Source organism: Neovison vison, chromosome 11, assembly GCF_020171115.1.
Source record: "Neovison vison isolate M4711 chromosome 11, ASM_NN_V1, whole genome shotgun sequence".
Classification (NCBI taxonomy): domain Eukaryota; kingdom Metazoa; phylum Chordata; class Mammalia; order Carnivora; family Mustelidae; genus Neogale; species Neogale vison.
The window spans coordinates 96,132,792-96,158,392 of record NC_058101.1 but is presented as its reverse complement, the minus strand read 5'-3'; the positions used below and the strand labels follow the sequence as shown (position 1 = coordinate 96,158,392).

The 25,601-nt window shown below is 37.1% G+C and overlaps 1 protein-coding gene across 10 annotated transcripts in view; it reads right to left on the bottom strand.

The window, feature by feature from the left end:
* The window catches only part of CAMK2D (calcium/calmodulin dependent protein kinase II delta), a 345,149-nt gene that overhangs the window by 87,658 nt on the left and 231,890 nt on the right, over positions 1-25,601 (bottom strand). For 9 of the 10 annotated variants that reach the window (XM_044224161.1, XM_044224160.1, XM_044224169.1 and 6 more), the window contains 2 exons: positions 5,203-5,268; positions 1,833-1,905 (listed from right to left, as the gene is read on the bottom strand). In XM_044224161.1, the coding sequence (XP_044080096.1) occupies positions 1,833-1,905; positions 5,203-5,268 (139 nt within the window). Of the gene's footprint in view, positions 1-810; positions 884-1,832; positions 1,906-5,202; positions 5,269-25,601 lie in introns of all 10 variants that reach the window. The other variant, XM_044224168.1, reaches the window with a different exon arrangement.

Genomic DNA, 25,601 nt, shown 5'->3' with positions numbered 1-25,601 from the left:
GGCCTTCACTGTATCTCTGAATTTCTATGAGTGAAACTAGACTCTGAGAGAAGGGGACAGAAAAATGAATGAAAGAGTAGTCTCCTTCTGAACTATTTAATTTCTAAATGATCCAAAAATTTCTTATCCTCAAAGGTATCAGAAACTGAGTGGAGTCTTAAAAATATTAGTCCATATATACGTTATATAAATATTATTTTATAATAAAATTTGTTTTACTTTTTTCCTTTCTGTTTTAAAAGGCACTAGTATCTTGCTACTTAGGAATGTAAATAAACAAAGAACCAGGAAGTCTCAACGCCCTCAGAATTCCTGGGACTATTATTAAGGAAAAGAGACTTCAGGTGTTGAAACAAGGGACATGTTCTTTAATGCCAAAAACCTCTTTAATAACTTTGTCTCTATTCTCTTTATAATTTCCATAACTATTTACATAATATTAGGTACACACAGTATGACTCTAAAATAGTATGTTTGATCAATGTCCACAGAACAGGTTTAGAATGAAGAAGAGATCATCAGTCTTACACAAAGTCACATTAAATGCTATATGCTTAGGAGGAAGGAAATACAGCATCCTATTTATTGTTAATGGTAGGACATTATTCCTCTGGATGAAATGGAATTTATGTAAATCTCAAGTGTGGATGAGATGAAATAAGGCTGTGGTGAGGGAAAGTGTTTTCGTAATGTGTTGGAATGAGTCCACACAACTTTCTTGCTCATATTTTTGCCTTTACAGGCATAATTGCAGCTGAACAGTCATTAGGAATTGTGTGGTGGTTTATCTTCTCCAACAGCATTACTCACCTTCAGGTCCCGATGGACTACGCCCATCTGATGGCAGTGTAGCACAGCCTCCAGGATCTGCTGAATGCAATGACTGCATGCAAACACCAGGGGGCGTGTGTTAGTTCCAAGCTTACACTCACTGTCTGTACACCCTCAGAGAGACCGGGTTAAAGTGCAAAACCAGCAGACAACTGGGGTTGTGTTTTACCACCTTCAGTATTGTAAACATATTGCTCAAGTAGAGTGACTACTACCTCAGAGCAATCAGAATCTTGCCAGATGTGCGTGAAAATGTGGATCCACTTCATCTAGAAAAAAGCCATCTTAAAAATATTTAATTCAGTAGCTTATTTCCTAGTTATGAATTCTTATAGGAAAAGAACTGGAATGCAAATAAAATTTTTATAGCTGTTGTGGTCCACCTCCACCCCACATAAAAAACTGTTTCCCCATTCCCTCCCATTTTTCTAGTATCATTCCAAAGCCCTCACATTAGCGGTCAAGGCACTATTAAGGTTAAATTAGGATAAGTAATGAATTTTTGATAAATCATTAACTTCTTGTGCTTTAATTTAGCTGGCAATTATTATCTCTTGCCTGAGGGTTCATCAGACTCAAATGGAGCAATGTGTAACCAGTTGTTTTGCTACAGCAACCCATGGTCTCAGAACAGAAGTGGTGTTTAAATCTACAGGCGGACATACATCACAGGCCACGTTTATCTCCAGGCAAATGCTGGACATTTCAGGAAAGCCTGCCCCCAAACTGCCTCTGGTAGTTTACTGCTTGGAAACTTGACAGGTTGTGTTCTTAATATTGTCCTTCCCTTTTTGCTATGATGTATATTTAGCCTGTAGATGAGCAAACTGAAAGAGGCATCATGCATTATCATTTCATCATGTAGTCATTTTAGGGAAAAATCAGGAAAGGCAAGGGAACCATTTTAAATACCCACCCTCTGCCCTTTCCCCAGAAATAAAACAAAACGAAACAAAACAAAAACCTCCTTTGATTCAGATTTATGGACTCCATATACTGACCTTCAGGTCCCTGTGAACTATGCCATTTAGGTGACAATGATTTACACTTTCTAGAATCTGCTGTATACAATGACTGTAAAGATACAAGGGCAGAATGGAAGGGAGAACATTTTAAAGGTACATAATCACATTGAATACAAAATAAAATGAAAGTTAAAACGAAACAAACAAACAAACAAAAATTATATTTTCTCACATCTTTTTTAGCTTTACACTGGAATTTAATAATGCTGAATAAAGCTAATTCTGGTTCTAACAAAAATGACATCCAACATAGAGTTTGTGACATGTTCAGACAAAACAATTTGAGCTGTGTTTTTTTTCCCATTGAAAATGTACAAATTAAATCACTTGTATATAGAAGTAAAAATTTCCATATTCAAGGAGAAAAATTTATAAATATTCCCATAATTTTCTGGGAAAATTCTTCAGCAATATAAAATTTATGGGTATTTCTCATACACATCTAAACTGTTTAAAATCTGAGGTCACAATTAAACATAGGTGTTGAAACAAGAGGGTACACACAGATGAAGTGGCAGGTGAAACAAGGGTTAAGAAAAATGGAGGGACACATTTATCATTTTGACTTAGAAATGGTGCTTCTTGAAGAATACAGTAAGAGGAAAACTAATGCAAGTCTCCAATAACAGAGGGAAATTTCAAGTAAACCCATGACGTAAAATAAACCCCTCTTCAGGACAGGCATACTCTGGAGAAGGACTAGGCACTTATGGAAAAAAAAAAAAATTCTTAATCCCCTGGAACACTGGTCATTGTCAGATATATTTCCATATACCTCAGTGAAGGAAAACTTTCCTTACTACTATGCCAAAAGCACAATTTATACTATTCTTATGAAAGACCCACTGATGTCAGACAGTTAATTAAATTAAAGGGGATAAATCATTGATTGACACCCGTAAGGTCCCATGAGCTTTCAGCTGACATAAAATAATACAGATCACACTGACACATTTGGTATAAATTTATATTTGTGCAACTCAAATGCATGATATGTACTGAGCTACATTCATTAGCAAACATTTTAATAAGGACATTTTCAACTATTTAATGTACAAAATAATATTACTTGAAAGTAAATTCTTGAATTATAAAAAGTAATCACCATCTGATTTTTTACAATGTGAATGTAAAAAAGCGATCAAGATTATGATTATCCAGCCCTAATTCTAGAAAGAGTTCCACCAAAAGAGCTAAACATTGGCTGGTTTTGGTAACAGAGCTTATTGGAGTGCTGGTAATTATTTTTTAAATACTGTGACTTTTTTCTCCTTCACTTTGTACTACATTTTAGAAATATTTCACTTTCTCTTCTCAAACCACAGACATAAGTCATTAGGCTTAATGAATAATGCAAAATAAAGTACATAATAATTCATATTAAATAAACTTCGTCATTTTTTACTGGTGAGAATGGATTCAATTCTTCAGCTCCTGAGGACTAGTAGGGAAAGACTTCTTCTTTATGTTTGTTCTTGGGAAGAGAATATTCCTTCTGCTTTATTTTGTGTGAAACCTATCCTAAAAAATACTCACTTCTAGTGAATTTGAAAACCTAATATAAACATGCATATAAAATGATCCAACCTATAGGGTCTCCCCTATTATCTATAGGGCTCTTCAACAGTGAAAAAAGTTTCTATTTTAAATTCAAACAATAGGGACGCCTGGGTGGCTCAGTGGGTTAAGCCGCTGCCTTCGGCTCAGGTCATGATCTCAGGGTCCTGGGATCGAGTCCCGCATCGGCCTCTCTGCTCAGCGGGGAGCCTGCTTCCCTCTCTCTCTCTCTGCCTGCCTCTCCATCTACTTGTGATTTCTCTCTGTCAAATAAATAAATAAAAACTTAAAAAAAAATAAATAAATTCAAACAATACATTTCAAACACAATGACCTGTTTAACATAACTTCAAAAAACAAAATAAATCTAACACCCTAACTTGTAAACTACCTTAATGAAAATTATTATTCTGGGCAAATAGCTACTCACAAGGCTACTCTGAAGCCCTTTTCAGGGCCCTAACATGGGAACTGGAGTGAACTAAGCAAGTGATGATTCACTCATGATAGTATAAATGACACAGAAGTTTCTATTTGACTTTGACAGTAAAAATTCCATTAAAACTTAAACTGTAGCCATGTACAGATAAGATTCACAGAATGTCATAAACTGGCATAAACCCAAGAAGATTAATTAGAGATTTGCAAGTGATCCCGTGTGTGCATGTGCTATTTGGAAGGGACCGGGAGGGAGCCTGCTAGCAGCTGACTGATACTCTGGCTGAGTGCAGGCTCCAGTGAGATTAGCAAGCTTTAGGAAGCTCAGGAAGAATCAGAGAATGGGGGCAGACAGTACATAACTAATTTTCACAACATCTCATTTACATTGTTAATAATGAGTCAATAGCTCAAGGCCAGATCTTTCAAATTAAGTACCAACTACTGAATATGTATAAAGAAATGCCAAGGAAAACTAACATGAAAAAGTCTAACTAATGTCTAGGCAAGTAAATCAATGTCACTTCACTCCAAAAATGTTGGCTTTGTGTAGCCTAGGAAATCTCAAATGAGAGAAAATGTGTAGCCATTGTTAACCTCTGTAAAGATGATGCCAGTTAACAAGGCTAGAAAATCCTTTTGAATCCTTTGAAATATCTGAATAAATATTTTTCACATGAGGTTTCCAAAAGCCATCCTGGAATTTCCAAAGAGTTAAACAGCTAATAATGCTTTAAGGAGACTACTGGATTTTGTAGTCTGTTTCTTTTTATGGTCTCTGATTAAACATGGGCTATTCAGTGGAGCTTTCTGTGATGATGGAAATGTTCTATATCTGCTATGTCCAATTGGTAGCCACTAGTCATTTATGGCCACTCAGCATTCAAAACGTAGCTAGTACAACTGAGAAGCTAAATTTTTTATTTAATTGTAATTAACTGAAATTGAAATAGCCATGTGTTACTACTAATGGCTGCCATAATGGGCAGCTCAGGACCTAGAGACCAGAGGATCTGAATTTTTGGTCTCTTAACTTCACTAAAAAAGTAAATTTCTTTAGCAGAAATCTTTCCAGGTAGAGTACAGATTTTATTATTTATTTTTAAAAACACTAACTGTAGATGCTATTTTAGACCAGATTCTAGTTTTGTTTTCCCCAAACAATTATCCTGGAAATCCTTAAGAGAGAGAAACAGCAATTAAGAGAGACTCATCATGAGAAGTTGTCCAAGATGGTATTATGAGAGTCTCATAAATACTAAGGGTTATGATGCATTTGTAAAGAGATATACTGAACAAGTGTCATTTGTATATTAAGTCTTGTATCTTGCCCCTGGGGCAAGTCACTTACCTGGCATCGGCTTCACTGTAATACTCTCTTGCCACTATGTCTTCAAACAGTTCACCTCCAGTAACTCTGTAAAGACAAACAAGATACTGACATTAGAAAAGAAAACAAAAATATGCATCAATGGATTTGTACCGTGTTCATGTAGATTTTTGTTTTCAGATTACTTTGAAAATTACCAAAACAAGGTGTTGTAAAACATTACAAGACTTAACAGTTCTCGTAACAATTTACATTGATCTAAACATGTCCTCTTTTCTACATGTCTTTCTATTGCTAGATCCTGAGGACACAATTTTCTGTATGACATAAATATATTCAGTGATATCTCTTACACAAAATAATCTCTATGAAACTCTTCATTTAAATTCTCTAAATATTAACTAAGATCTGATGAAGTGTGTGAAACAATTTAGAAACATTTTCTGAACAATAAGAGAAGATGATTACTATCAAGCTTGCAGAGTATATGTTTGCAGGTTTTATCTCTCTGGAAGGGCTTGTTTTTTAAAATGCAATAAACACGCCTTTATGGGCTAGAGGTGGCCTTTCAAAATACATACCACTTTTGGGCTGAGTCCTACCTAGATTTTCTTTGTTAAGCACCCTGATTTCCTTTATGCTCCATGCATTTGCCAGTGAACACAGACCTAGGGCTTTTGGAAATGTCCCTAGAAGGCAGCACTGATCCCTTGCCAACTAAGAAGCCACATCTATTCTCCATCTTTAAGTGAAGACTTTTCCACAACTCAGCAACTGGATTTAGTTTCTCTATAAAGTACATTCAAACCAAGGATTTCAAGGCTCTCTACCTAAGTAGATATAACTACCTTTGGGATCCATTTCTGCTGTTCTGGGGTTAGAATTCCCCAACCAGTAATTCTCTGACTTAGGCTCCTCCTCACCCCAATTTTTAACATAATTTCTTTGGCAAAATTAAAAAAAATAATGGACGTGTACTAAGCCCTTATCTCTCAACACCAATTCCACTGTCCGGAATAAACTAATTTTAACTATTCATATCCTTTTAACTTTCTGTGTATCTTTAAACACAATGCTCCCTTGCAAACATACCAAAAACAAACCAACCAACCAACCAAAAAAAAAACCCACGTATTTTTTTCTCACAAAAGTGAAATCATGCTAATTGTATTTTCATTTCACTTTAGGTCAAGGGCACCATTTCATGTCAGAACATTTTCTTTATTTAAAATACGAAATAAAGAAATAGACATTTATGTATACGAGGACAGGGCAAACTGCCTTCCACAATGGTTGCATGTTGTGAAGGTGCCTGGTTTTTTTCCAGTTTAAAAAAAAGTTAGAAAAGTTACTGCATGTTAATATTTCTTGATTTTTAGTGAAGTGAACCATTTTCTCATGCATTTATCAGCCATTTTTTCCTCTTTTATGACATGGCTTGATTTTAAAAGGAAATTTCAGCTTTGGAGCTTAACCTTGTGATAGCTAACATTTGCTTACTATGTGCTACACAGTGTACTATTATATTAACGCAAAAATCCTTGCAATTATTGTCTGAGTTTTACCACTAACTCAGTTTACTGACAAGAATATGGACGTATAGAGAGTGACTTGCCCAGGACTTAAGCGGCAGGTGGGCCATCCATTTCACAGCCCCTGCTCTCAATCCACACACAGTGTAACCATTCCAATTACACTGTCAGTCTTCTCAGAAGTTTAGCAGGCATTTGAAAAAGTACTAGATGGGGGCGCCTGGGTGACTCAGTTGTTAAGCATCTGCCTTTGGCTCAGGTCATGGTCCTAGGGTCCTAGGGTTCTGGGATTGAGCCCCACCCTGGGCTCCCTGCTCAGCGGAAAGCCTGCTTCCCCCTCTCCTACTCTCCCTACTTGTGTTCCCTCTCTTGCTGTGTCTCCTTCTCTGTCAAATATATTTATTTGTAAATAAATAAAATCTTTAAAAATAAGAAAAGAAAAAGTACTGGGTGAAGGTATAAAGCTTGGTGAATGTTCATTATGGAATGGGAGACAAAATTACTCTTAAGATAGCTTTTCAAAAAATTTTTCATTTGCTTTAGTAAGTTCTAAATCATCAAATAATAATGTTCCAGAGATGGCCAGTTATTATTTTCTTCTGTATTTTCCTTTCCTAAAGGAAAAGAGGCAATACTAAAAACTTAATGTGTGAAAGTTTATGCAACTTTGACTCTTCTTCATGGTATTCTGGATATTTACAAGACCATTATTTTTATTCTTTACATTTAGGGGCACCTGGGTGGCTCAGTGGGTTAAGCCTCTGCTTTCGGCTCGGGTCATGATCCCAGGGCCCTGGGATGGAGCCCGGCATCAGTCTCTCTGCTCAGCGGGGAGCCTGCTTTCTCCTTTCTCTGCCTGCCTCTCCGCCTACTTGTGATCTCTCTGTCAAATAAATAAATAAAATTAAAAAAAAAAAAAGACTTGAGTCATTATTTCATTCTTTACATTTAAAATGTGCCTCTAAAATTATTTAATACTACATATGGGTTTGTTCTGAAAGCTACAGTAATAGGTACATGTACTTCCGTTTAATAGCTCAGTTAGTTTTTATCTCCAGTTAAAGTAACAATAATAATACAATCACATAATGTACCCAAAATAAATTATAATACAAAATAATTAAATATTAGATAGAATGTACTTCCAACAAATCTATTATCATCCCTATAATGATAAGAATAGTTTGTGGGATTTCTTTCTTTGAATGTGACTAAGTTGATTATGATATATATCCATATTTATCTTTGTTTTTGATCATAGAGATTCTCTATTATACACAAGTGTGGTTTGTAAAGTATTTAACAGATACTGAATAAAAAGCTCATTGCTTAAAAAACAAAAAACAAAAAACAAAAAACCTCTTGCCATTAATGAAATTGCTGCTTATAGTAGCTCCCTAAGTATACTGTATATTCTGTCATGTCTTAAATCACTAGAATCACAACTTACTGACCTTTGCTACCACAGTATCTAACCCATAGCATTTGCTCAATTAAGCAGTACTGAAGTAATGATTACATGAATTAACCAAGTCAGAAGTTCATGCTGTCCATTTACTCTAAGTCTGGACTTTATGTGCACTTAAAAAGGAAAAAGAAAACATTAATTTAGCTCTCTATAGAAATAGGTTTTATTTTTAGGTGTTTGTATTTAAAGATGAATATTAAAAACTCTTGCGGCCTACCATTCTGGTAATTTTCAATGAACTATCCTAGCTGTTAAAGAAATTTAAGGTGTACAGAGTTTTATGTTAAGCATCTCTGACAGCACTGTTTCTCATTTTCTAACATTCATTCTTCCCATTACTTAAAAATATCCTTGTGCAAATGAAGCCATTTTATCATTTCTGTTACATGTATAATAAATGTCTGGGAAGGAAAAAATGGAGTTCTAATAGAACATGCTGCTGTGAAGATAAACTATTACATTTTCTAACTTTTAACACACTTCTATACTAACATTATTGCTTAATGAAGCACAAAATTAAGCAGTAGTTATTACAGATTTAAAAAAAAATTTTAGTGTGCTATGTAAAATTTCATACAAAGTCAAATTAAATCAGTCTCATGAATAAACTGTTAACTAAGTAGAGACTTAGTGAATAAATGAATGTTGGAATACTGCTATGATGTGAGGCATATCAATTATATATCTGAAGCATTAATTATCATTTATGAATCTCTAGAATATTAGGGCTTCCAGGGGAAAAAAATAAGATAATCCTAGAATCATGAAAAGATGAGATTTCACATATCAAAAAGATAAATACTTTTGTTGCCATAATTATTTATAGGGATGTTGGTTCATTTTGTGTTATCCAGCAGAATGAATTGTTCCTTTCTTCCTAGTCTATATATGATTTGTATCAGAAATGGTTGAAAGTAGTAGTAGCAATGATATAGTGATTAGAACTGCCCAAGGTGGTGGGGGGAAACCCAGGAATCTCAGGATGCAGCCAAGTTGGAAAACAGGAACCAAGAGGAGGGCCCAGCTAACTTACAGTAGGAGGTAACCTCACCAAAGCAAGGCCAGGAATATCCCCTGGAAAAAGAAGCAATTCCTCCCAAACACTAAGTATAAAGCTGAAGAAACAAACCCAGTGAGTTGAAGCTACCAGACCTTTAATCCAAGGCTCTGAGCAGAATCTCCAGAATGTTAGGGCTTTCAACATTGGCTGGAGTCATGTTAACAAAGAATCACTACAGTCAGATTTTTGTCAAAAAACATATCATATGCTGCCTTGCATTTGGGTGATAGGCATGTCTTCTAGTAATCTCCTCCAAGACAGAAGCTACAATGGTGATGTGTTAATCTCTTACCTTCATGATGCCCAGGCACACTGCCTTCTATGTGGTTGAACAATAACAGCAAATACCCACTGGGTGCTCACTATGTGCCAAGGCCATGTATTGTTCTAAGTCTCTATATACAATACATGCCCATGAGGTAGATGCTAGTGCTATTTCCGTTTTGCAATTAAGAAAATGCAAGTAATGAAAATTAAGGGTTTTTCCCAAGAACACACAGTACCAGAGGGAAAAGGGGTTTGTTCTCATCTGTGCTGCCCTAATAGGAGCCCCCTGGACACAATCTGGAGAGCAGAGGAGCAAGTCAAGGGTCCCTAGAGAGCCCAAAGGAGCACGCAGAAAGACTGGAAAGAATACTGATGTAAAGGCAATCCACTTATATCTTTTTTTTTTTTTTTTTAAGATTTAGTTATTTTTTTGACAGAGAGAAAGAGAGTGAGAGCACAAGAAGAGGGAGCAGCAGGCAGAGGAGAGGATCACGACCCGAGCTGAGGGCAGACACTTACCTGATTGAGCCACCCAGGTGCCCCTATATCTCTTTTTTAAAGTCAAACTCCTGGCCAGGGCTGGAGACTAAGTCAGTGGTCAAAGTAAAGCTGACCAGTGTTCATCAGCAGGAGTGTTACCGCCTTTTTTGGCCATGTGGGATGGTCCCTTCCATGACGAGACTGTTAGCACCAGGCCCCACACTAGGTGTCAATGGTGCTACCTTGTCAGTGTGGCAATGAGTGTGTCTATTTACACCATTTACAGTCACCCCCCTCTGGGCTCCTGAGACATCCTTGATGAGAACCTCCGAGCTAAGGGAATAAAATCTACAGAGATATAATTAAGAACTTAGGTCTTCTCAGCACCATGTTTTAACATCTATGGTCAATCAAGCTAACCACTGCTGCAAAGGACCTTTAGGCAGACTTCTACAATGGAACACTGTATTTTCAGTATCCTTACAGGTCCCTGACATAGAGAAGGACCTTAATAAATCTGCTGAGTGAATAAATGATTACATAATTCAATGGGTGAATGAAACCATAAGTATCTGTCCACAGTTCCATGGTTTAACCTGTAAGCTAGAATCTGAGGGTGAAGCTTTCCTATCATTTGTATTATTTATCTACCAATCTCTAACTAAATCTTGCTGATTCTATCTCTGAAATAGATCTTGAATTAAGACTTCTTTCTATCCTCACTACAATGTTACAAGCCCGAGGAGTCACTGTCTGTCACCTGTACTTCTCCAAAAGCTTCTTGATTGGCCGAACTTCCCCTCTGCCATCAGTTCTCCAGATAAAAGCTTTAAATATGCTTCATATTTTGTCTGATGCCTACAGGAAGCCCTTTAAATAGCTGTCCTTTGCTACTGGACATGGGCCTTCTGCCTTCTGACCCTCCTTCTCCTTCCTTGATACTTACTGCTGCAATCACAAATGGCCTTCCTTCAGTTACTCAAGTACATTAAACTCCTTCCCATCCCTAGGTCTTCTCACATGCTTATTTTTCTTCCCTGGCATTCCCAACCTGTCTGCCACTATTACTTGGTGAGTAAATCCCTCTTACCCTTAAAATTTGGTTTTAACTTTATATCTTTAGACCTCCACTCATCTACATTATCTTACCCCCCAGAACCCTATGTTACTCTTCATAACACCTGTTACCATTATAATTATGTGTTTGCTTATGTAATCATTTGTTTAATGTTTGTCTCTCTACTAGTATGGTAGTTCTGGGAAGGAAGAATGTCCTGTGTGTTCACTATAAAATAACTAGAGCTGAGTCATAGTGCTTTTGACAAGCTCATTAAAATGCTTTCAAGTGAATGATTCCAGAGTTTTATATCTCAAAGAGAGGTATATGTGTGAGAATATCCTATGTCAATGCCATAATGTTGGTTAATTCCTGGTATCATATCACTTACCATTATATTTTGATAAGACGGTATGGATTACTCAAGCAGTTTTCCCCCAGAAATCCTTTACCTCAGTTCTGGATCTTGTAGTATCTTTCCCATAAGACAGAGTTTGTCTATAAACTAATCATGTCAGATCACAAATGCAGAATTATTTGAATTCGTTATAAGCATATGTTTGGATTAGAGATTGAGAAGGGAATAAAAGCATGGTGTTTTTACAATTTTTGGAAGACAGCTAGCTGTATTTCAGTTTTTAAAGAACTGACCTTATGCTTCTTGTCACTATAAATACAGAGAACAAGAGCATCTATATGTCTAACTTCATTTGACATTATGCCTCTCTCATATATTTGGATACTTTCAAAGTACATGGTCAATGATCAGAGTTTCAAGATGAATCAAGTGGCATAACCATAACATGAGCAGACTCAGATGTATCTTGCAGTCCCATTAAAGCTACAGTGGTAAGATGCCTGGGTGGCTCAGTGGTTAAGCATCTGCCTTTGGCTCCCGTCATGATCCCAGGGTCCTGGGATTGAGCCTCACATCAGGCCTCCTGCTCAGTGGGGAGTCTGTTTCTCCCTTTCCCTCTGCTCTTCCTCCGCACTTAGGCTCCCTCTCTCTCAAATAAATAAAATCTTTTTCAAAAAAGCTACAATGGTAGGTATAGGGGGGAGCTGATGCAAATTGGGGATGGAGGGATTCAAAGCACAACCCTGGTTTCATTCTTAATACCATTGTTAGTATCTTATTTAGCTAAGATCAATTTCTTATCTTTTCTTTTTTAAAAAGATTTATTTGAAAGAGAGAGAGCATGAGCACAAGATAGAGAAAGAGAGCGAGCGAGAGCGAGCGAGCACAGGAACAGGAGGAGAGACAGAAGCCCACTCTCCACTGAGCGGGGAACCCAACAAGCGGCTCAATCCCAGTACCCCAGGATCATGACCTGAGCCAAAGGCAGGCACTTCACCAACTGAGCCACCTAGGCACCCCTAAGATCAGTTTCTTTACTTTTTTTTTTTTTTTTTAAGATTTTATTTATTTATTTGACAGATAGAGATCACAAGTAGGCAGAGAAGCAGGCAGAGAGAGGAGGAAGCAGGCTCCCCGCTGAGCAGAGAGCCCGATGCGGGGCTTGATCCCAGGACCCTGGGATCATGACCTGAGCCGAAGGCAGAGGCTTTAACCCACTGAGCCACCCAGGTGCCCCCTAAGATCAGTTTCTTATGTAAGTTATTTTCTAGCTGAACACCAAATATTTGATGACACCTCTGAGGTAGGGACTCTCTGAAGTTGTTCAGAAATGATTTTCTGAATGAATTCCAAATTGGATTATGGAAATTTAAAAAGGCTGAGAGTTTGCTTTAATAGATGGTCCAAAGAGTTTCTTATTGATCCTGATGTAAACAGATTTGCAGAGTCAGACAAAGAATCATAATTGAGATGATAAAACTGAGACGGGCCATTGGAACTGTTCCATTCAAAACTGATTCTAGCCAGAAGGAGAGAGGCAACTTACTGGGGGAGGCACAATTTGGGATAGTAGAAGCAGGGTGGTATATTCACGGGCTCTGTCCAACCTATTTCACTAAGCAGAGTGGGAAAGAGGAATAGGATGGCATGGTTCAAAAGCCTTCAAAAGAACACTTACTTTACTCCTGTTTTTCTGCCTAATCTCTAATTGCTGAATCTATCCCTTTAGCATCATACTGGATTTCATTTTCTCTCACCTTACTTTTACACTTGATACCTTCTGTATCCTCCCTCAATCCTAAAACTCATGCCAATTCTACATTACAATTCCTTTCTCATTCCACTTAGCTTTTACGAATGCATGTGAAAAATATCATAACTCACATTCTTAAACTGTTTTTCCTATTCAATGACCAAGAAAAAGCATGAATGAAAACAACACTGCTAACCATAATTAAGGGCACACAGAATAAAGCAAAAGCAGAAATGAATGGGTTATTTTTTGTTCTGTTTATATCACCAACCTCAAATGAGAAAATCAGCCATTAGGCTTATTATATAATCTCTGTGTGTGTGTGTGTGTGTGTGTGTGGTTTAACAAGATGCCTTAATCTAGGATTGTTTGATTAAACACTCAGGCAATGTATTACAAAGATGTGCATAACAAAATGAATGCATCAGGAGGGAAAGGTATAAATTGTAAAGCTATACATTAAGAAAAAAAGTTTGATGCAAATTAAAACCACAGTGAGATGCCCACTTACACCCATTAGGATGGCTGACTGACAGAAAGAAAAAAAGAAAAGAAAGAAAAAGAGAAGACAAGTGTTGGTGAAGATACAGAGATTGGAACCTTTGTGCACTATTGATGGGAATATAAAATGGTACAGCTGATGTGGAAAACAGTACAACAATTCCTGAAGAAATTAAAACTGAATTACCATATAACCCACCAATTCTGTATTTAGATATATACCCAAAAAAGAACTAAAAGCAGGCTGTTGAAGAGATATTTGTACCCCCAAGTTCACAACAGCATTATTCACAACAGTTAAAACATGGAAACATTCCAAATGTTCATTAGGAGATAAAGAAATATGCAAAGTGTGGTACCTATAGCTAAAGAAATATTGTTCAGCCTTAAAAAGGAAGGAAATCCTGTCATATGCTACAATATGGATGAACCTTGAGGACACTATGCTAAGTGAAGTAAGCCAGTCACAATAAGATAAATACTGTACTGTGGTACTTAGAGTGGTCAAATTTATAGAAACAGAAAGTAGAATGATAGTTGCCAGGAACTCAGAGGAGAGAGGAAGGTGGAGTTATTGTTTAATGGCTATAGAGTTTCAGTTTTGCAAAATGAAGAGTTTTGTAGATGGTTGGTGATGATGGTTGCACAACAATGTAAATGTACCTTAATGACACTTAACTATACTTAAAAATGGCTAAGAGAACAAACTTTATGCTACATGTATTTTACCACAATAAAAAATAAATCAAACCAAAATATCTGACGAAGATGATGACAATGAAGAAATAAAGGGTATAATCTAATGAAGACTACATACTGCCATTTCCTATTTCTCTCTGTGGGTTCAGAGGACTTTAGAAAATTATCTATACCAAACTCTGGAAAGCTAATAAACAATCCTATATTAGCCAGTTACGAAAATTAGTAATTTGTTTCATTGTTAGGCAGCATGGTCAAATAGAAATGAAATGGCCTCAACATTCTGGTTTGATATTAGCTAACTGTATGAGGTCAGGCCAGGCCAAAATTTTTCTTTGCTGTATTTTGCTTATTCAAAAATTGCAAAGAGAATACGGCATTTCTCGCAATTCACACCCACCAGATAAAGGTTGTGCAATTTGTGTTTTACACAAAGGCACAAACCAAGGAGGCAAGGGAGGGTGTAATCCAGCCTTATTCCATTCTCTGAGCAAAGTGCCCATACCAGGAGCTTTCTCTAATGGCCAGGCATATTATGGCTCTGTTGATATCTGACAAAGTTCCATAAGTAATTCAGTAATTCCCTACTCACCAAGATTGACTATTGTAACCCCAGAACCTCTTTGAAATACACACTCATTGAGACACCCAAGGTGTTCTCGTCCTGGAAATACCAAATGTGAAAGAAAACGATATTCCTGTGGTGTCTGTGAGGTATGACACATTTATAGAATCCTTTACTAAGTCCTCACGGAAATTTAAAAATTATATAGTGCTGTGCAAGCTATGTTTGAGAGACCAGCAGAATTGTTTGCCTCTCTCATGTCTTATCATGGTACTTCTCTCTTCCAACATAAGGCTGGTCAATTAAGGGGCAGCTTACCTCTTTGGCAGCTGATAACTTGAAATTACGTAGCTTTGCACCAGTCTCACCAAAATCCTGCTTATCACATACACTCAGATTATGAGGATGGATGAATTAATATAGTAATACACTCAACTCTTTAGAAGAAGATATGACAACTGATATCACAGTGCCTGTGTGTGTGTGAGTATATATATGTATGTGTACACACAGATAAAGTGAGAGAGCTGATATGAACACTGTATTAAAAACCAATGATGTGGAGGAGGAGTCAAGATGGTGGAGAAGTAGCAGGCTGAGACTACTTCAGCTAGCAGGAGATCAGCTAGATAGCTTATCTAAAGATTGCAAACACCTGCAAATCCATCGGCAGATCGAAGAGAAAAACAGCAATTCTAGAAACAGAAAAACAACCACTTTCTGAAAGGTAGGACTGGCGGAGAAGTGAATCCAAAGCGACGGGAAGATAGACCCAGGGGGGAGGGGCCGACTCCCGGCAAGCGGCGGAGAAACGGAGCACAAAATTGGGACTTTTAAAAGTCTTTTCCGCTGAGGGACATTGCTCCAGAGGCTAAACCGGGTCGAAGCCCACGCGGGGTCAACGTGGTCTCAGGTCCCGCAGGGTCACAGAAGGATCGTGGGTGTCTGAGTGTTGCAGAGCTTGCGGGTATTGGAACGGGAAAGCCGGCTACAGGGACAGAGCCGACAGTAAGCTCGCAGATCAGGGTTGCCTTGAACCGGTCACAAGCTCGGTGAGCTCCGAGCGTGGCCGGAGGTCAGGCCGACGGGAGTTACTCGGTGTTGTTCTCTGAGGGTGCACTGAGGAGTGGGGCCCCGGGCTCTCGGCTCCTCGGGGCTGGAGACCAGGAGGCCGCCATTTGTATTCCCGTCCTCCGGAACTCTACGGAAAGCGCTCAGGGAACAAAAGTTCCTGAAAGCAAAGCCGAGCGGATCACTCAGCCCGGCCCCTGGTAAGGGCGGTGCAATTCCGCCTGGGGCAAAGACACTTGAGAATCACTACACCAGGCCCCTCCCCCAGAAGATCAAGGAGAAATCCAGCCAAGACCAAGTTCACCTACCAAGGAGTGCGGTTTCAATACCAAGGAAAGCAGCAGAATTCCAAAGGAGGAGAAAGCAAAGCACGGAACTCATGGCTTTCTCCCTCTGATTTTTTAGTCTTGCAGTTAAAGTAATTTTTTTTCATTTTTTTTTCTTCTTTTGCTAAATTTTTTTAACTTTTAACCTTTTCCTTTTTAACGTTTTTTTAACTAGTTTATCTAATATACATATTTTTTTCTTTTTTATACTTTTCTTTATTCATTTTCTTTTTTTTTTTTCCCTTTCTTTCTTTTTGAACCTCTTTTTATCCCCTTTCTCCCCCCTCACGATTTGGTACCTCTTCTGATTTGGTTAAAGCATATTTTCCTGGGGTTGTTGCCACTCTTTTAGTATTTTACTTGTTCCTTCATATACTCTTAGCTGGACAAAATGACAAGGCGGAAAGATTCACCACAAAAAAAAGAAAAAGAGGCAGTACCGAAGACTAGGGACCTAATCAATACAGACATTGCTAATATGTCAGATCTAGAGTTCAGAATGACAATTCTCAAGGTTCTAGCCGGGCTCGAAAAAGGCATGGAGGATATTAGAGAAACCCTCTCGGGAGATATAAAAGCCCTTTCTGGAGAAATAAAAGAACTAAAATCTAACCAAGTTGAAATCAAAAAAGCTATTAATGAGGTGCAATCAAAAATGGAGGCTCTCACTGCTAGGATAAATGGGGCAGAAGAAAGAATTAGCGATATAGAAGACCAAATGACAGAGAATAAAGAAGCTGAGCAAAAGAGGGACAAACAGCTACTGGACCACGAGGGGAGAATTCGAGAAATAAGTGACACCATAAGACGAAACAACATTAGAATAATTGGGATTCCAGAAGAAGAAGAAAGAGAGAGGGGAGCAGAAGGTATACTGGAGAGAATTATTGGGGAGAATTTCCCCAATATGGCAAAGGGAATGAGCATCAAAATTCAGGAGGTTCAGAGAATGCCCCTCAAAATCAATAATAGGCCCACACCCCGTCACCTAATAGTAAAATTTACAAGCCTTAGTGACAAAGAGAAAATCCTGAAAGTAGCCCGGAACAAGAAGTCGGTAACATACAATGGTAAAAATATTAGATTGGCAGCTGACTTATCCACAGAGACCTGGCAGGCCAGAAAGAGCTGGCATATTTTCAGAGCACTAAATGTGAAAAACATAGAGCTAAGAATACTATATCCAGCTAGTATCTATCATTGAAAATAGAAGGAGAGATTAAAAGCTTCCAGGACAAACAAAAACTGAAAGAATTTGCAAACACCAAACCAGCTCTACAGGAAATATTGAAAGGGGTCCTCTAAGCAAAGAGAGAGCCTATAAGTGGTAGATCAGTAAGGAACAGAGACAATATACAGTAACAGTCACCTTACAGGCAATACAATGGCACTAAATTCATATCTCTCAATAGTTACCCTGAATGTTAATGGGCTAAATGACCCAATCAAAAGACACAGGGTATCAGAATGGATAAAAAAACAAAACCCATCTATATGTTGCCTCCAAGAAACTCATTTTAAGCCCGAAGACACCTCCAGATTTAAAGTGAGGGGGTGGAAAAGAATTTACCATGCTAATGGACATCAGAAGAAAGCAGGAGTGGCAATCCTTATATCAGATCAATTAGATTTTAAGCCAAAGACTATAATAAGAGATGAGGAAGGACACTATATCATACTCAAAGGGTCTGTCCAACAAGAAGATCTAACAATTTTAAATGTCTATGCCCCCAACGTGGGAGCAGCCAACTATATAAACCAATTAATAACAAAATCAAAGAAACACATCAACAATAATACAATAATAGTAGGGGACTTTAACAATCCCCTCACTGAAATAGACAGATCATCCAAGCAAAAGATCAACAGGGAAATAAAGGCCTTAAACGACACACTGGACCAGATGGACATCACAGATATATTCAGAACATTTCATCCCAAAGCAACAGAATATACATTCTTCTCTAGTGCACATGGAACATTCTCCAGAATAGATCACATCCTCGGTCCTAAATCAGGACTCAACTGGTATCAAAAGACTGGGATCATTCCCTGCATATTTTCAGACCACAATGCTCTGAAGCTAGAACTCAACCACAAGAGGAAGTTTGGAAAAAACCCAAATACATGGAGACTAAACAGCATCCTTCTAAAGAACGAATGGGTCAACCGGGAAATTAAAGAAGAATTGAAAAAAATCATGGAAACAAATGATAATTAAAACACAACAGTTCAAAATCTGTGGGACACAACAAAGGCAGTCCTGAGAGGAAAATATATAGCGGTACAAGCCTTTCTCAAGAAACAAGAAAGGTCTCAGGTTCATAACCTAACCCTACACCTAAAGGAGCTGGAGAAAGAACAAGAAAGAAACCCTAAGACCAGCAGGAGAAGAGAAATCATAAAGATCAGAGCAGAAATCAATGAAATAGAAACCAAAAAAACAATAGAACAAATCAACGAAACTAGGAGCTGGTTCTTTGAAAGAATTAATAAAATTGATAAACCCCTGGCCAGACTTATCAAAAAGAAAAGAGAAAGGACCCAAATAAATAAAATTATGAATGAAAGAGGAGAGATCACAACTAACACCAAAGAAATACAAACTACTATAAGAACATACTATGAGCAACTCTACGCCAACAAATTTGACAATCTGGAAGAAATGGATGCATTCCTAGAAACATATAAACTACCACAACTGAACCAGGAAGAAATAGAAAGCCTGAACAGACCCATAGCCAGTAAGGAGATTGAAACAGTCATCAAAAATCTCCAAACAAACAAAAGCCCAGGGCCAGACGGCTTCCCAGGGGAATTCTACCAAACATTTAAAGAAGAACTAATTCCTCTTCTCCTGAAACTGTTCCAAAAAATAGAAATGGAAGGAAAACTTCCAAACTCATTTTATGAGGCCAACATCACCTTGATCCCAAAACCAGAGAAGGATCCCATCAAAAAAGAGAGCTATAGACCAATATCCTTGATGAACACAGATGCGAAAATTCTCACCAAAATACTAGCCAATAGGATTCAACAGTACATTAAAAGGATTATTCACCATGACCAAGTGGGATTTATTCCAGGGCTGCAAGGTTGGTTCAACATCTGCAAATCAGTCAATGTGATACAACACAACAATGAAAGAAAGAACAAGAACCATATGATACTCTCAATAGATGCTGAAAAAGCATTTGACAAAGTACAGCATCCCTTCCTGATCAAAACTCTTCAAAGTGTAGGGATAGAGGGCACATACCTCAATATCATCAAAGCCATCTATGATAAACCCACTGCAAATATCATTCTCAATGGAGAAAAACTGAAAGCTTTTCCGCTAAGGTCAGGAACATGGCAGGGATGTCCATTATCACCACTGCTATTCAACATAGTACTAGAAGTCCTAGCCTCAGCAATCAGACAACAAAAGGAAATTAAAGGCATCCAAATCGGCAAAGAAGAAGTCAAACTATAACTCTTTGCAGATGATATGATACTATATGTGGAAAACCCAAAAGACTCCACTCCAAAACTGCTAGAACTTGTACAGGAATTCAGTCAAGTGTCAGGATATAAAATCAATGCACAGAAATCAGTTGCATTTCTCTACACCAACAACAAGACAGAGGAAAGAAAAATTAAGGAGTCAATCCCATTTACAATTGCACCCAAAACCATAAGATACCTAGGAATAAAACTAACCAAAGAGGCACAGAATCTATACTCAGGAAACTATAAAGTACTCATGAAAGAAATTGAGGAAGACACAAAGAAATGGAAAAATGTTCCATGCTCCTGGATTGGAAGAATAATTATTGAGAAAATGTCTATGCTACCTAAAGCAATCTACACATTTAATGCAATTCCTATCAAAGTACCATCCTTCTTTTTCAAAGAAATGGAACAAATAATCCTAAAATTTATATGGAACCAGAAAAGACCTCGAATCGCCAAAGGGATATTGAAAAAGAAAGCCAAAGTTGGTGGCATCACAATTCCGGTCTTCAAGCTCTATTACAAAGCTGTCATCATCAAGACAGCATGGTATTGGCACAAAAACAGACACATAGATCAATGGAACAGAATAGAGAGCCCAGAAATAGACCCTCAACTCTATGGTCAACTAATCTTCGACAAAGCAGGAAAGAATGTCCAATGGAAAAAAGACAGCCTCTTCAATAAATGGTGTTGGGAAAATTGGACAGCCACGTGCAGAAAAATGAAATTGGACCATTTCCTTACACCACACACAAAAATAGACTCAAAATGGATTAAGGACCTCAATGTGAAAAGGAATCCATCAAAATCCTTGAGGAGAACACAGGCAGTAACCTCTTCGACCTCAGCCGCAGCAACATCTTCCTAGGAACATCGCCAAAGGCAAGGGAAACAAGGGCAAAAATGAACTATTGGGATTTCATCAAGATCAAAAGCTTTTGCACAGCAAAGGAAACAGTTAACAAAACCAAAAGACAACTGACAGAATGGGAGAAGATATTTGCAAACGACATATCAGATAAAGGACCAGTGTCCAAAATCTATAAAGAACTTAGCAAACTCAACACCCAAAGAACAAACAATCCAATCAAGAAATGGGCAGAGGACATGAACAGACATTTCTGCAAAGAAGACATCCAGATGGCCAACAGACACATGAAAAAGTGCTCCATATCACTCAGCATCAGGGAAATACAAATCAAAACCACAATGAGATATCACCTCACACCAGTCAGAATGGCTAAAATCAACAAGTCAGGAAATGACAGATGCTGGCGAGGATGCGGAGAAAGGGGAACCCTCCTACACTGTTGGTGGGAATGCAAGCTGGTGCAACCACTCTGGAAAACAGCATGGAGGTTCCTCAAAATGTTGAAAATAGAACTGCCCTATGACCCAGCAATTGCACTACTGGGTATCTACCCTAAAGATACAAACGTAGTGATCCAAAGGGGCACGTGCACCCGAATGTTTATAGCAGCAATGTCCACAATAGCCAAACTATGGAAAGAACCTAGATGTCCATCAACAGATGAATGGATAAAGAAGATGTGGTGTATATACACAATGGAATACTATGCAGCCATCAAAAGAAATGAAATCTTGCCATTTGCGACAACATGGATGGAACTAGAGCGTATCATGCTCAGCGAAATAAGTCAAGCGGAGAAAGACAACTATCATATGATCTCCCTGATATGAGGAAGTGGTGATGCAACATGGGGGCTTAAGTGGGTAGGAGAAGAATAAATGAAACAAGATGGGATTGGGAGGGAGACAAACCATAAGTGACTCTTAATCTCACAAAACAAACTGAGGGTTGCTGGGGGGAGGGGGGTTGGGAGAACGGGGGTGGGGTTATGGACATTGGGGAAGGTATATGCTTTGGTGAGTGCTGTGAAGTGTGTAAACCTGGCGATTCACAGACCTGTACCCCTGGGGATAAAAATATATGTTTATAAAAAATTAAAAAAAAAACAACCAATGATGTACCAAACAGTGGCTAACTGAATATAAAAAAATAAAATAAAATAAAAAGCTGATAATCCATTCAGGTAGATAATGATGAATGGTCTGTTGAGACATGAGGCCCACCTGCCAAGCATCAGGTCTACTCTTTACATTTCCAGTCCCTATAGTCGAAGCTGGGTTCATATCCAAATACACAAGACTCTTAAGTAAGGGATCTAATTGAAAGAGGGTTATAGCCTGGACTCACAGCTGGGCAAAAATAATCTTCAGTTGAAGATGTGAGACCAAAGGAGAAATACTACTTAATATACTCAGAGGATTTGCAAGGTAAATAAACCAATACATAAAAATTCCATTCTTTTAATAACCACTTAATTTTCTGCATTATCCATATAAATTAATTGCATATCTTAGTCAAATTTTTATTTTTTATTTTTTAAAGATTTTTATTTATTTATTTGGCAGAGAGAGAGACAGAGAGAGAGGGAACACAAGCAGGGGGAGTGGGAGAGGGAGAAGCAGGCTTCCCGCTGAGCAGGGAGCCCCATGAAGGCTCTATCCCAGGAAGCTGGGATCATGACCTGAGCCCAAAGCAGATACTTAATGACTGAGCCATCTGGGTGCCCCGTTAGTCACATTTTTAAAAGATGTTTTTACATGCTTATACCCAGTGCTATCATACATATATGACATCATATATGTATGATATATATATGTTTATATATTTATATCACCATATATATGATATATATCATATATATGATATATAATTATATAATATATATAAATTATATATAATATATAAAATATAAAATTATATATGATTATATATAATATATAATATTATATATAAAATATAAAATTTTATATATAATAATTATATATTATATAATATATATAAATTATATATATCATATATATTTTTAAAAGATGTTTTTACATGCTTATACCCAGTGCTATCATACATATATGACATCATATATGTATGATATATATATGTTTATATATTTATATCACCATATATATGATATATATCATATATATGATATATAATTATATAATATATAAATTATATATAATATATAAAATATAAAATTATATATAATATATAATATTATATATAAAATATAAAATTTTATATATAATAATTATATATTATATAATATATATAAATTATATATATCATATATATATGGCATTTGTTTTACATATATATCATCTATTTTTAAGATCTCACTTGTAAAGCAACATAGCTACTTACTTAAGAAATGAAGGGAAAATTTCTAACATACACCAAACATCTTAACAAGATACTGGATACCCTATGCTTTAATGTATATAAAAAATATATAAACCCTCAAACAGAAGTAAAAACAATGCCCATTTAAAGATTTACATATATTACAGTTATTCTAAAGAAATACAAGAGAATATTTACAAGACATATTTTAAAAAGAGTAGAACAGGGGTGCCTGGGTGGCTCAGTGAGTTAAAGCCTCTGCCTTCGGCTCAGGTCATGATCCCAGGATCTTGGGGTCGAGCCCAGCAGGGAGCCTGCTTCTCCCTCTCTCTCTGCTGCCTCTCTGCCTGATTGTGATCTCTGTCTGTCAAATAAATAAAATCTTTAAAAAGGGTAAAACATTTTACCTAATTAGAAATAATTTGAGTACTGCAGAGAAATAACTTATGAACTACACAACTGGAATTCAGTAAATCTATCAGAAGTACTGCTACATAAAAGCTAAACTAAAATTTTGACACCTGTGCTATCTCTTATCATTCACTAGACTTGAGTTTCAAGCAATATGGACATGATTGTTTTTAATTTATCTGCATATTAAAGTCATTGCCACCTTAAAAATCTCTTGTATTACCACAATTTTTGCTCATATTTTATCATGCCTATGTGATCTTCAGAGAAAAATTATAATCACTTTAAAAAAATCTGCCATTAGCCCTCTGATGAATGTTACTAAGTGATCATCGTCACCTTATAAACAACACATCATTAATAGTTTTACTGATTTCTGAATAGCCTTGGAGTCCTGCTGAGGCTATGCTGAATCTTCCTGTGAATATAAGATTTCATTGTTAGCGTCAAGGCAACTGCCTCTGACTGAAAAACAAAAAACAAAAAGCAAAACAAAACAAAAAAAAACACTGCAGCTAAAATTTCACAAGTTAATTTGGCTGAAACACTTTTTGTTTCTTAGTAATTCATCTAAAAGTTGGCTTTAGTCATCAGAGGAATGAGCCCATATTTAGCCACAAAATGTTTAGATCAGGTTATAAAAGCAGCAAAGTCTGTATAAATGATGAGTGAATTTATACCCAAAGCTGAGACTTTAACGTATTTCTGACAAACAGTACTCCAGAAAGAATCCTGGAACAGAGGTGACAGGTGAGTCAACCTAGTAATTTGACAATACATCCCCCAAGACATCAGGTTTTCCAGGTTCTGGAACATTAGAGTTTTCTAAGATGACAGACAAGAGGAGACACTAGCATTTATCAGTCTTAAATACTCAGGAGAGCAACAGAGTCTGCTGCAGAGGACATACTGTTATTGCTGATCACAGTGAGTGTCTAGCTGTTTACAAAGGAAGGGCTCAAGCTACCTGTGGCTGCGAGCTATTAAATGGTGCTTATTGTTTTGATAACCAGGAGGAAAACAGAAGTTTTCCTACTAAGTTCTCCAGTTAGAAACACATTTGTTCTCATGATTTTCATTCTGCTAACACAAGTAACTTCATGGAGAATTAAGCTTGTAGCTTATACATCAGTGTCATTTATACACTAATTCCACAAATATTGAGCTATGACTCTAGTATATATGAGGTTTGTCCATACTAACAAATATAAGGATACAGATAAGAATACACACATACACACACGAATATAAGGATATAAAATGTATTATATGGTCTTATCGAAAAAGCAGAAACCTAAATCAAAATTAGGTTTCTGTGAAATACACTTTAACAAAAGCATATGCATGAATATAAAGCAAGGATCCTTAAGACATGACAAATCCTAATGAACGAGGGATCTTCTCATTCACAGAGGAAGAGTTTCACCCAACATTCATCATTTTGGTGAGATAGAAGGAAGAAAAATTAGCACAAATGCAAGAACATATGTAGACTCTGTAAGAGCTCACTAATGAATAAGCAGTAAGTAACATGCATAGTGGAGCATTTTATGATGCCCAATGCCAATAAGGCCAGGAGTCCTTTCACATCTTGTCACTTACTGCAGTTTACGATGAATTCCTGCTACCTGTCCCTTTTCTAGGCTTCACAGAGGCTTCCAGACCACTGTTATCTGGATTCAGGGAATTACATCCTATAAAGACTTGCCAAGAAGATAGGATGAAATTAAAAAATTTGCAAATAATAAAAGAAAAGAGAGGAAAGAATTATAAATTCCTTCTGGGTGTCAGAGAAACTTCACAGATGAGGTGTTGAGGAGGAACACACATAAATGAGGAAGTTAACCAGAAAGAAGACTGGGACAAGAATGCCCAAGCAGCCTTGGGGTCTAAATGGAGAAAGGAGAGAGAAAGGGAACAAAAGGACAGAAGTGGGAATCTCATTCTCTTATTTGGTTCCAATAATCCTTCCTTCCATTCTTCACAACAGGTACTCATGGTATACCTTACCACTATTAGAAATTCCAGAAGCTACATTCTCCCAAATGTTATCAATGTTTTACTTTCTACCAAGATTCTTTTTGGTATGGGATTATGTGATTATGCTTTCACACTAGTAAGTTAATTTCTGGTATCAAAACATTTCCCCAAATATCTGAATAA